At 40.0% G+C, this 12501-nt stretch overlaps 1 protein-coding gene across 6 annotated transcripts in view; it reads left to right on the top strand.

Annotated features, from left to right (window-relative positions):
* LOC135109518 (uncharacterized) overlaps window positions 1-12501 on the top strand; it is a 79023-nt gene that overhangs the window by 5593 nt on the left and 60929 nt on the right. Inside the window, exons 2-3 of one of the 6 annotated variants that reach the window (XM_064020896.1) lie at window positions 7518-8551; window positions 10849-11245. The exons of 3 other annotated variants lie outside the window; for them this stretch is intronic. In XM_064020896.1, coding sequence (XP_063876966.1) covers window positions 7518-7853 — 336 coding nt within the window. In that variant the 3' untranslated portion in view covers window positions 7854-8551; window positions 10849-11245. Of the gene's footprint in view, window positions 1-7517; window positions 8552-10755; window positions 11246-12501 lie in introns of those variants that run through there. 2 more of the 6 variants (XM_064020897.1, XM_064020898.1) reach the window with 2 other exon arrangements.

Genomic DNA, 12501 nt, shown 5'->3' with positions numbered 1-12501 from the left:
TGCTATCACATCTATTTCTAAAGCTGAACTCTTCGCTCAAACCTTTGCTAAAAACTCTACCTTGGACGATTCTGGGCTTGTTCCTCCCTCTCCTCCATCCTCTGCCTACTTCATGCCACGTATTAAAATTCATCGCAGTGATGTTTTCCATGCCCTTGCTGGCCTAAACCCTCGGAAGGCTTATGGACCTGATGGGGTCCCTCCTATTGTTCTCTGAAACTTTGCATCCGTGCTTGTACCTCGCCTAGTCAAATTCTTTCAACTCTCTCTGTCAACATCTTCCTTTCCTTCTTGCTGGAAACTTACCTACATTCAGCCTGTTCTTAAAAAGGGTGACCGTTGTAATCCCTCAAACTAACGTCTTATTGCTTTAATTCCCTGATTATCTAGATTTTTAATCTGTTCTCAACAGGAAGATTCTTAAACATCTATCACTTCACAAACTTCTATATTATCGCCAGTATGGGTTCCGTCAAGGCAGCTCTGATGATCTTCTGGCTTTCCTTACTGAGTCTTGGTCATCCTCTTTGGAGATCTTGGTGAAACTTTTGCTGTTGCCTTGGACATATCAAAAGCTTTTGATAGAGTCTGGCACAAAGCTATGATTTGCAAACTACCCTCCTACGGCTTCTATCCTTCTCTCTGTAACTTCATCTCAGGTTTCCTTTCTCAAAGTTCTATTACTGCTGTGGTAAACGGTCACTGTTCTTCTCCTAAATCTCTTAACAGTGGTGTTCCTCAGGATTCTGTCCTGTCACTCATTCTCTTCTTATTATTCATCAATGATATGAACCAAGCTTCTTGCCCTATCCACTCCTACGCTGATGATAACACAATGCACTTTTCCACGTCTTTTCATAGACGTCCAACCCTTCAGGAAGTAAACAGTTCGCGTAGGAAAATCACAGAATGCCTGACTTCTGATTTCTCTAATATTTCTGATTGGGTCAGAGCAAATTAAGTATTGTTCAATGCCTCAAAAACTCAATTCCTCCATCTATCAACTCGACACAACCTACCAGACAATTATCCCCTCTTCTTCATTGATGCTCAACTGTCCTCTTCTTCTACGCTGAACATCCTCGATCTGTCCTTTACTTATAATCTAAACTGGAAACTTCACATCTAATCTCTAGCTAAAACAGCTTCTATGAAGTTAGGTGTTCTGAGACGTCTCCGCCAGTTTTTGTCACGACCCCCAGCTGCTAACTCTGAATCCGTCCTTATTCGCCCATATATGGAGTACGCTTTACATGTACTGGGAGGAGGAGTTCCACTCATACCGCTCTTTTAGACAGGGTGGTATCAAAAGCTGTTCGTCTTATCAACTCCTCTCTTCTAACTGACTGTCTTTAGTCTCTTTCTCATCGCCGCATTGTTACATCTCTTGCTATCTTCTACCGCTATTTTCATGCCAACTGCTCTTCTGATCTTGCTAACTGCATGCCTTCCCTCTTCCCGCGGCCTCGCTGCACAAGACTTTCTGCTTTCTCACACCCTTATTCTGTCCACCTCTCTAATGCAATAGTTATCCAGTATTCTCAATCATTCATTTCGTTTTCTGGTAAACCCTGGAACTCCCTGCCTGTGTCTGTATTTCCACCTTCCTATGACTTGAACTCTTTCAAGAGGAAGGTTTCAAGACACTTATCCTATAATTTTTGACTGCCAGATCACCAGAAATACACTAAATACTGCTTCCGCTCTGATGCTGTTGTAGTTTCTAATTCTTTCATTCTTTTGATTCCAGTTCTAATTATTCTAATTCTAATTCTTATTTTAATTCTTCTAATTGTAATTATAATTCTTTAAATATAATTTTTCTTATCCTTCTAATTAAAATTATAATTCTTCTGTTTCTAATTCTAATTATTCTAGAAAATTATTATTATTCTAATTCTAATTCTAATTATTCTAATTCTAATTTTCTTCAGTTTTATTTTTTTAATTGTAATATATTTTTAATTGTGATTCTTTTTTTTTTTTTTCTTATTGTAATACATTTTCCTAAGTTTACTTGTTCTAATTCTAATGCTTCCCCTGGTGATGTTAGTGTTGCCGCTTATTTTCTTAATTGCAATTTTTCTACTTGTAATTCATTTTTCTCATTGTAATTACATATTTTTTTTATTTTAATCTTTCCCTCGGTGGTGTTAGTGCTGCCGCTTCATCCTCTTCCATCTGCTGATGGTAGTGTTTCTGCTGATCTTTGCTCCTGACCCTGGCAGTTACATAGATCACTGAACTGACCCTATCCTAAGCTATCCTAAGCTCTCCTAATCTGACCTTAACAGACTGAGTGTGTCAGTTTGGTGGTCTTTGTAGTTGCCAGGGGGGTCCAAGTGGTGGAAGCATGAGAGGTCAGAACACCTTCCTTGCTCCCCTGGGCAGCCCCATTACATGGTTTTGGAGTGGATGCTCTGTGAAATTTTTACCAAGTTCCGTTCCGAGTGGGGGTTCGAACCCATGCTTCCCTCCCGCCAAACTTGTAATGCATCACTCTACCCACTAAGCCACGAGGACGCAACAAATTAACTGTAAAGTTTGTCTATTTCCTCATCTTATGTTCGCGTTAATTAAAGAAAAATACTGTTTATTATGATGCTAATAATTTTTATCAGGCCATCTTATATGTTCTTTTAGTTTTTGTATGATTTATAGGGATTCGAACGCTGGCGCCCTGCATCTAAAGTTCCAAAGACTGTCACTCTATCCACTGAACCATGGGAACCCCATAGCTATGGAGAGTAAAGAAGATATATTTGAACACAGTATTTCCCTAACTGTGTTCGTGCCGCACCAAAAGTTCAATAAGAATTACTGCTATTGTTTTTAATGTGAATATTCATATTAACAACGATAATAAGATAAAGTTAAGTACTGTGGACTGTTATGGGAGTATCAGTCATGGAGTGAAAATGGTGGTAGGGGAAATTCAAGAACTTTAGAACGGTCGGCAGTCCTCGGATCTGGAGCCGCCTGTGGGAACCCGCCCCTGTGTTGTGTAGTGACTGGCACACGTGCTGCACCATCACCGACACAACACACCATTACACCTGTGTGTGTGTGTGTGTGTGTGTGTGTGTGTGTGTGTAAGATTCTGATTAAAATATTTTATTTATTTCTTCTGTATTATTATGTAAGTGTAAGAATAACTTCTACCACATTTTTCAGTTTACATTTATACGCCAGTGATGCAATTACTGGTGACCGGAAATATATGGTATGAAGTCTTGCGGTGCCTTTGTTTCTTTATGTTGTGTACATATATCACTTTTTTTCTTTTCTTTACTACTGCAGTCGAGCACTGAGGGCAGATCTGTCAGTCCGTCCAGTAACTTGATGGAATCAGACCACAAAACACAAAAACGTTCACGGAAAGTAATAGCAGACGTCAAGGACAGAAAACTGATGAACAACGCTGCATGTTCCGCTGCTGTGTTGCTGTGTTGTACCAGCGGCAGGAACACTGTATTTAAGTTTGCTTTATATTAATAGGCTTGAGGGAGAGTTCAATTAAAGCACTATTTACAGGAGAATTCACCCGTTGCGGGAAATAAAGTAACGTGATGTTTGTGAGTGTTTCTGAGTGAGGCACTCTGCGTCTCTGGTTACTGGAGGCACGTCACGAATGTTGCTGTGTCTTTTTAAGCAATAAAACAGCGACACCACAGCACTTAGTTTTTAGAGTTTGTTTTGAGTTTCGTGCACTCACTCACACAGCACTGAGTCCATCGAGAGACGCCAACAGTGTCGATGTGGCTGGCCCTCTGCCGCACGCTGGGGCTCGCTCACGCAGCCACTATCATTCTGTTTTCTCGGTATGTTACCAGTTTATCTAGTTATTCATAGGGGAGGGCCGGAAGGGGAAGAGGGTACCGGCTGCAACGCTCTGAAAGGCGTGGGGAACCTGGGGTATCCCGCCTGTCCGGTGTTTGATGCCGCGATATATACTTTGATGATTCTTTTCAGTAATGAAACCAATTATGATTATTACTGTTTTCTTCATAAAAGGAAGGTTTGGTGAGGTAGTGACTTCCCATCCCCTTTGTGAGTCCCATCCCGTGTGGTGGTGGTGGTGGTAGTGTCTGTTCACTTTTTTTATTTTTTTTATTTATGTGGAAGGACAAAATGTTCTTGGTAATCTGCTTACAATGTATATAAGAAGAGCAGTTATAGAGAAATGTGTTTTGGTCAAGTACGAGTGTCCTTCACTCCGTTGTTTAATGCCACGATGCCGTACACTCACGCTGGCTTGCTGTGGCTCTACTGCCTCAAGTGTTTGTCTTTATTTGTATGTTACTTCTTTTTTTTTTTCTTCTCTTCCAACGTCCCACACACACACACACACACACACACACACATCATCCGCAGAGCAGGACGAGGGTGGTGAGAGCTCATCATTTCCTTGATCTACGGATTAGCTTCTGGAGAGAGAGGGGGGCGGAGGAATAAAAGCTACAAGACCGTGAGAATGAGAGAGAGAGAGAGAGAGAGAGAGAGAGAGAGAGAGAGAGAGAGAGAGAGAGAGAGAGAGAGAGAGAGAGAGAGAGAGAGAGAGAGAGACGACGGGGGGGCGGCGATGGAGGTGTAGGAGATATGAGAAGCAGAGGGTGTGGGAGAGAGACAGGAGTGGGGAATGTGGAAGGGGAGAGGAAGAAGGCAGTCCCAAGAGTCACGTCAGAGGGCAGCCATAGCCAGTGACATCTACCACGAGAAAAAGACGACAGATGTCCCTCTTGTTAGAAATATAGGTAGGAAAACTGCTTCATTAAATAGAGAGCCGTGCGTGCGTACAAATTAATGAGGCTGAGAAGAAAAGATTAGGAAAAAAGTTAAATCATTCAACTGAACATTTTTTTCCTACTGTGTGTGTGTGTGTGTGTGTGTAGCAACAAGGTCGTACATACGTGTATAGCATTTTTCCAATGATGTATCATCACCCCCACCACCACATCACCACTACCACCAACAAAAACAACAACCATTATCATTATTGCTATTACTATTATTATTACTATCATCATTACAACTCCTGTAATTACCAGGCCTGTATGAATTGTCCCATTCCCCCCGCACATCAAACGACCCTCCAATGGACGCGTTAACACAAACTTTGACGCTTCATTGCCGTTTATTGAGCCGACCAATGAACAAATAGGAAATATGTATGTACACTATACTGAGTCACCGGGATAGAAAGTGTAGAGGAAGGGAAGGGAAGGCAAGGGTTGGGTTATCTGTGTGTGTGTGTGGGAGAGAGAGAGAGAGAGAGAGAGAGAGAGAGAGAGAGAGAGAGAGAGAGAGGGAGAGAGAGAGAGAGAGAGAGAGAGAGAGAGAGAGAGAGAGAGAGAGAGAGAGAGGGGGGAGACAGAGAGAGAGAGAGAGAGAGAGAGAGAGAGAGAGAGAGAGAGAGAGAGAGAGAGAGAGAGAGAGAGAGAGAGAGAGAGAGAGAGAGAGAGAGAAGGGGGGGAAATTAGAGATATGGGAAAAAAAAGGCATCTCATTTCCTCCTCCTTCTCCTCCTCCTCCTCCTCCTCCTCCTCCTCCTCCTCCTCCTCCTCCTCCTCCTCCTCCTCCTCCTCCTCATCTTCATCTTCTTTCTACTCTTGCTTCTCTTCAGCTTGTATCAACACGCTCCAGATGTCTTTTAGGGAGAGGAGGAGGAGGAAGAGAAAGACAAAGGAACACAAAGAAGAACTAACGACAGCAGACCAGAAATATCTAACACACACTAAGAGAGAGGAACACAAAGGATGAACAAACAGCAACAGACCTGCTGGCCACAACGAGGATATTTGTGGCCTACTACACTGTCGGATATAAAGTGAGTGACGCGTAACAGGTGAAGGTCATCGACACTTGGATGTTAGTGAGTTACGTTAACCTTTCACTGAGTCACCAAACAATTAGCAGCACTAGAGGCAATGCGTGAAGTCTTTATAAGCATCTATGAAAAAGTTAGCGATGAAAAGAATACATTTTGCAATTTCTTTCCAGTTCAAAATGGCTGTCGATCGAGTAAAGGTGTCTCAGATTGACTGGTGATTAGCGAAAGGCGTACCTAGTGGAAGTCAAAGGGTTAACGATCCGATTAAGGAGGAATGTTTTGCTTTTAGCAGTTGTTTTAAGAATGCTGCGATTATTGTTTTAGTTTGAGTGATGAATAGTATAGTAACCATCTCTCTTATTCTCCGCTGTGTTCCCTCCAACTTTTCCACGCACGCATTATTCGAGATGGGGTCTGGCTACAGAACTGTAGTATTAGTATTACCTCTCCTGAGTTATTTTGTAAAGTTCATCCCATAAAGTCAATGAGTTTACTAGCAACTTTAGATATCTGTGGCGATTGTTTGCCAGGCGTTAGGTCGCTTGACACTGGCACACCGCGATCTTACTTTTCTTGCTTGTTGCAGGAACTTCTTCTTCTTCTTCTTCTTCTTCTTCTTCTTCTTCTTCTTCTTCTTCTTCTTCTTCTTCTTCTTCTTCTTCTTCTTCTTCTTCTTCTTCTTCTTCTTCTTCTTCTTCTTCTTCTTCTTCTTCTTCTTCTTCTTCTTCTTCTTCTTCTTCTTCTTCTTCTTCTTCTTCTTCTTCTTCTTCTTCTTCTTCTTCTTCTTCTTCTTCTTCTTCTTCTTCTTCTTCTTCTTCTTCTTCTTCTTCTTCTTCTTCTTCTTCTTCTTTCTTCTTCTTCTTCTTCTTCTTCTTCTTCTTCTTCTTCTTCTTCTTCTTCTTCTTCTTCTTCTTCTTCTTCTTCTTCTTCTTCTTCTTCTTCTTCTTCTTCTTCTTCTTCTTCTTCTTCTTCTTCTTCTTCTTCTTCTTCTTCTTCTTCTTCTTCTTCTTCTTCTTCTTCTTCTTCTTCTTCTTCTTCTTCTTCTTCTTCTTCTTCTTCTTCTTCTTCTTCTTCTTCTTCTTCTTCTTCTTCTTCTTCTTCTTCTTCTTCTTCTTCTTCTTCTTCTTCTTCTTCTTCTTCTTCTTCTTCTTCTTCTTCTTCTTCTTCTTCTTCTTCTTCTTCTTCTTCTTCTTCTTCTTCTTCTTCTTCTTCTTCTTCTTCTTCTTCTTCTTCTTCTTCTTCTTCTTCTTCTTCTTCTTCTTCTTCTTCTTCTTCTTCTTCTTCTTCTTCTTCTTCTTCTTCTTCTTCTTCTTCTTCTTCTTCTTCTTCTTCTTCTTCTTCTTCTTCTTCTTCTTCTTCTTCTTCTTCTTCTTCTTCTTCTTCTTCTTCTTCTTCTTCTTCTTCTTCTTCTTCATGATATGTATATAAGTGTGTGGTGCTTTGTCTGGACCACCTCCTGTGGGACTGGCAGCCTGGCATATAGATAGACGGATTATTATTACAGCACTACTCCTACCATCACCACCTGTTATTACTAAAAGTCTTAGGATATCAGACACTCAAGTAAACCTAACCTTCAACTTTATTCCCTTTCACTGACAACACTGCAAAGAAAACCACTCTTGGAAACACCAGCTCCACGTCCATCACAGGGAAAAGTACAACACCACCACCTCTTCTTACACAGGTTCGAGAGCAGCTGCTGGACATGACGGAGCAGAAATGCCACGTGTACCTCGGTGGGATCCAGACCATGCACTACAGAACATTCGAAGACAAGATAGGACTTCCAGGAATGCTGGGCACTGTAGTAGGGGATGTGAAACCCTTCTGTGGGAGCCGGAAGATAGGACTTCCAGGAATGCTGGGCACTGTAGTAGGGGATATGAAACCCTTCTGTGGGAGGCAGGAGGGATGTGTGACAGTGTTTGGAAGGCAGGAGGGATGTGTGACAGCATCTGGAATGTGCAGGCTGGGTGTTGAAAGCTATGGGTTAGAGAGTTTGACCTCCACTGAAGTGTAAGGGTGTTGGAACTTGTTAGGGAAAGGATGAGAAGAGAATAAGAGAATAAGAGCAGGCAAGGATGGAGTGATGGAGTCTGTGACGGAAGGGATAAGAGGTGAATGAGAGAATTTGAACAAGTAAGGATGGAAACAAATGAAGGATGGAGTGATGGAGTGTGTGAGGGAGAGGATAGGAAGGGAATAAGAAGACTTAAACATGCAAGGATGGAAATAAATGAAGGATGGAGTATGTGAAGGAGACAAGATGAGAGAAAGAAAATTAGAACATTCAAGGTGGAAACAGATAGAGGATGGAGTGATGGAGTGTGTGAGGAAGAGGAAGAGGACAAGGGAAGAATCAGAGGGTTGGAGCATGGATGGAGGAAATACAAGGACAGGAATAAACAGATGGATAAATAAATAGAGAAAGTAAAGGAGGCTTGGAAAATATAAAACTGTTGAGGAAATGTAGGAGAGCTGGAAAGTACTTAATAGAATAATGACATTACAAAAAGTAATTAGTGACGTGACAGATCTGGTGATATAAAAGAAGTTGAAAATGAATGAAAATATTGATGATGCTATTGTTAATGATGTGTTGATTGTAATGCAGCACAATCTGCCACCAGGAAAGCCTTCAGGTTGTTGAGAAATGAGCCAAGAATCTTCAGGGAGACCGCATCAAACAGTATGCTCAACGCTAACATCTATAGATATGTGAGTAGAAGTAGTAGTAGTAGTAGTAGTAGTAGTAGTAGTCATTCTCCCTCCTCAGATCTGCCCTCCTGTGTCTCAGGGGGACAAGGCATTCCACTCCCATACCTGCAGACTTAGGAGGCCTCGACTGCGAGGCTACAGTGGTGGAGAGTGGCATAAGAGTAGATAGAGTAGAGGTAGAATGAATTTATAGTTAACAACTAATGTTTATATTATAGAGTATTAGATATGGTTGGATGCCACAGTCATTAGCGGGAGCTGGGGCTAATGACCTCCAAGTAATGGAGCCCCTAATTGACACATCAATAAACATGGGGTGGAGGTATTATATTAGTAGTAGTAGTAGTAGTAGTAGTAGTAGTAGTAGTAGTAGTAGTAGTAGTAGTAGTAGTAGTAGTAGTAGTAGTAGTAGTAGTTGTTGTTGTTGTTGTTGTTGTTGTTGTTGTTGTTGTTGTTGTTGTTGTTGTTGTTGTTGTTGTTGTTGTTGTTGTTGTTGTTGTTGTTGTTGTTGTTGTTGTTGTTGTTGTTGTTGTTGTTGTTGTTGTTGTTGTTGTTGTTGTTGTTGTTGTTGTTGTTGTTGTTGTTGTTGTTGTTGTTGTTGTTGTTGTTGTTGTTGTTGTTGTTGTTGTTGTTGTTGTTGTTGTTGTTGTTGTTGTTGTTGTTGTTGTTGTTGTTGTTGTTGTTGTTGTTGTTGTTGTTGTTGTTGTTGTTGTTGTTGTTGTTGTTGTTGTTGTTGTTGTTGTTGTTGTTGTTGTTGTTGTTGTTGTTGTTGTTGTTGTTGTTGTTGTTGTTGTTGTTGTTGTTGTTGTTGTTGTTGTTGTTGTTGTTGTTGTTGTTGTTGTTGTTGTTGTTGTTGTTGTTGTTGTTGTTGTTGTTGTTGTTGTTGTTGTTGTTGTTGTTGTTGTTGTTGTTGTTGTTGTTGTTGTTGTTGTTGTTGTTGTTGTTGTTGTTGTTGTTGTTGTTGTTGTTGTTGTTGTTGTTGTTGTTGTTGTTGTTGTTGTTGTTGTTGTTGTTGTTGTTGTTGTTTACTGACAAAAACACAAGTAATACAAAAAGTTAAAATTTCATTTTCTGTCCAACTTCAATAGAAGTAAAAATAAAGTCCTGTAGATGTGCAATAGGCATAACACACACACACACACACACACACACACACACACACACACACACACACACACACACACACACACACACACACACACACACACACACACACATGGATCATTCATAGCTTTAAAGATGAATATGAAAAATTAACTTTAAAAGATGGAACATATTGTGTGCCTATCTGGGCCAGTACATGGCATTCATTTCTCTCAAAGCTAATTATAATTCAGAATAAAAATTTTTGTTGTATTTATTTCATGAAAAAAAAAAAAAATGGACTCGACAGCGAACTTTTATTTTTCATTAAATATTCTTGATTTTTACTCTATTCATATTTTTTTTTTACCTTACTACTGATTTACAAAAGAATAGGACAAAACACTGTTTTTAAGTTCATAGAAAGTACTCAGCATACTGGAAGTAGTAATTTAGATTTAGTTTGTCCAACATTCAGAACTGAATTATTTAGAAAAAATGTTATTAGTTTTGTTCCAAGAACATTTAACACCTTATCTCTGGATATGAAAAAAAAAATGAAAGAAGGAAAACTATATAGATATTAAAAAAGTAAAAAAAAACATTTATTATCTTATAAAATATATAATATCAATTGTAACTCAATCTTTTTCTTCATTTATTGCTGTAGATAATGTCACTAATTACTATTACTAATGTGTTATATCTAAATAGAAGTATAATTCTGTAAGTCATTATGCTATTATTATTTTGTTGAAATTACTATTATTTCCCATAAATGTTCCAGTTATATTACTCATGTATATGTATGTATGTATGTATGTATGTATGTGTGCATATGTACGTGTATGTATATGTATGTGTATATGTATGTATGTATGCTTAAGTGTATATGTAAGTATATGTATGTGTGTATGTGTGTGTATATGTATACGTGTGTGTGTGTGTGTGTGTGTGTGTGTGTATTACCGCCAGCAGGCGGCAAAAGTTGATTCAGACCTACACGATGATACGAATCATTTATTGAGTCCGATTGAATCCGGTTGGATCCGCTTGAATTCGGTCAAAACGTGTTTGGGTCTTGGGTAATCGTTAAGTAACGCGCACGCCCTTTCTGACAGGTGCTCTAGGTAGGTCTATCTACTTCTGTCTCTGCACCGACACACGTCCTCCCTGCACGAGTGTCCTCAGCAAAGTGTCCCTGTCGTCCTCAGCTAGTGCCTGGCTTCCTGCCCTGTCCATCGTCATCCATTAGCGACGGCGTTAAGGGCGGCTTCATCTTAGTCTCATGTCATAGCAAGCATCCTTCATCTCCTTACATCAACATTATCTCAACACCGACCGTACAAGAAACTCGCTGACTTAGGCCTCGTCCTGATCCTCGCCCTCACCGCCAGGTCCTTTCCTTCCTCAATGACAAACTCGCTTGCACAACAACAACTTCTTTCACCCGCCTGATGGTAACAATGTGTATGAATGTGTATGCATGTAATTAACGTTAATTTATATCTTTTTGTGTGTGATTGTGTATATCTTTGAAAACGATCATTTACATCAAAGCGTGATTGCTCTCTGTGTGACAATGACTCAACTCAAGCAAGTCTGCACGAGCTGCGGCTTAACACACTTTGCTACAAAATGAAAATGTTACAGTAATTCTTGTATTAATATTATAAAGCAATAAACTTTACTTACTTACCTACACACACACACACACACACACACACACACACACACACACACACACACACACATGAAAAAAAATATATATAAAGAAATTATTTGGAATCGTTCAGTTAAACCCCTAAGGAGTAAAAAGAAATTCGAGGGATTATTTTCTGGAAAGGAAAAAAATAGATAATGTCAGAAAGGAAGATTAAAATATATTGAAAAGAAATAGACTAAAATATGTTATTCCTAAGAAAAAAAATGTACATAACGATTTTTCTATTTATTTTCATTGATGTAATAGAAAATTCCTTAATATTTCCCACCTACTCGAATTATTCTTTATCAAAACTGTGTAACGTAAAATTTTTGTCTTGTTCGCACCAGTGTAATAAACATAAATCCTGAATATTAATTACCTAGACCATGTAATGAGTGAAGAAATACGCCATGCCGTCAGTAAAAGCACAGGCCACCGTGACGACCTCGCACCAGTCAAGATAAGAAAACTGGGAAGTGGGAAGGCCATGACGCAACACCCTGCTGCCCTTCCACTGCGGTATGCAACAATTCACAACACTGAAAATAATGTATGTTCTCCTCATAATCATCTACAGGAAAGGGAAGGCATTAAAAAAAAAAAAAGATTTTGCAATTTAGAAGAAAATATATCTCGGAGTGGTTAGTGATTAAAAGATGTGTCAAAAGGGTGAAAAGGGTTACAGACGCTCAGAAGACGCATTCCAGGGAGGTGGAAGGCGAGAAAGTCTGACCACTCCTCCTCCTCCTTAAAAGAACATGAGAGCATAAGAAAATAAGGAAAGTTGTAAGAAGCCATCAGGTCTACACGTGGCAGTCCCTGTACGAAACACACCTACCTATTTCCACCTATCGTCCCCATCCAATCCAACCCTTCAAACTACCGCCTTATTGCTGACAGGCCAGTTCCAGAGTCACCCTTTTTCCTCTTGCTGGCTAACCAACAAAAGTGCTTTAGCCGTCATCAGGTTCCACAATCAACTTTGCACACTGCTTGTCGTTTGGGAGAGTACCGAAAACTGAACTGGTAAGGCAAAAGGATCAATTCCACAGTCTTTTCGTAAGCTATCAACCAAAAACGCTTCCTAAGTTGGTAAGCTTCCGAACAAATAAGAGGAGTGTTTCGTTTGAATAGCTTACGAAGAGACTGTGAAACTGAC

This window comes from Scylla paramamosain, chromosome 19, assembly GCF_035594125.1.
Source record: "Scylla paramamosain isolate STU-SP2022 chromosome 19, ASM3559412v1, whole genome shotgun sequence".
Taxonomy (NCBI): domain Eukaryota; kingdom Metazoa; phylum Arthropoda; class Malacostraca; order Decapoda; family Portunidae; genus Scylla; species Scylla paramamosain.
The sequence above is the reverse complement of the archived record's forward strand: the minus strand, read 5'-3'. Positions and strand labels throughout refer to the sequence as shown.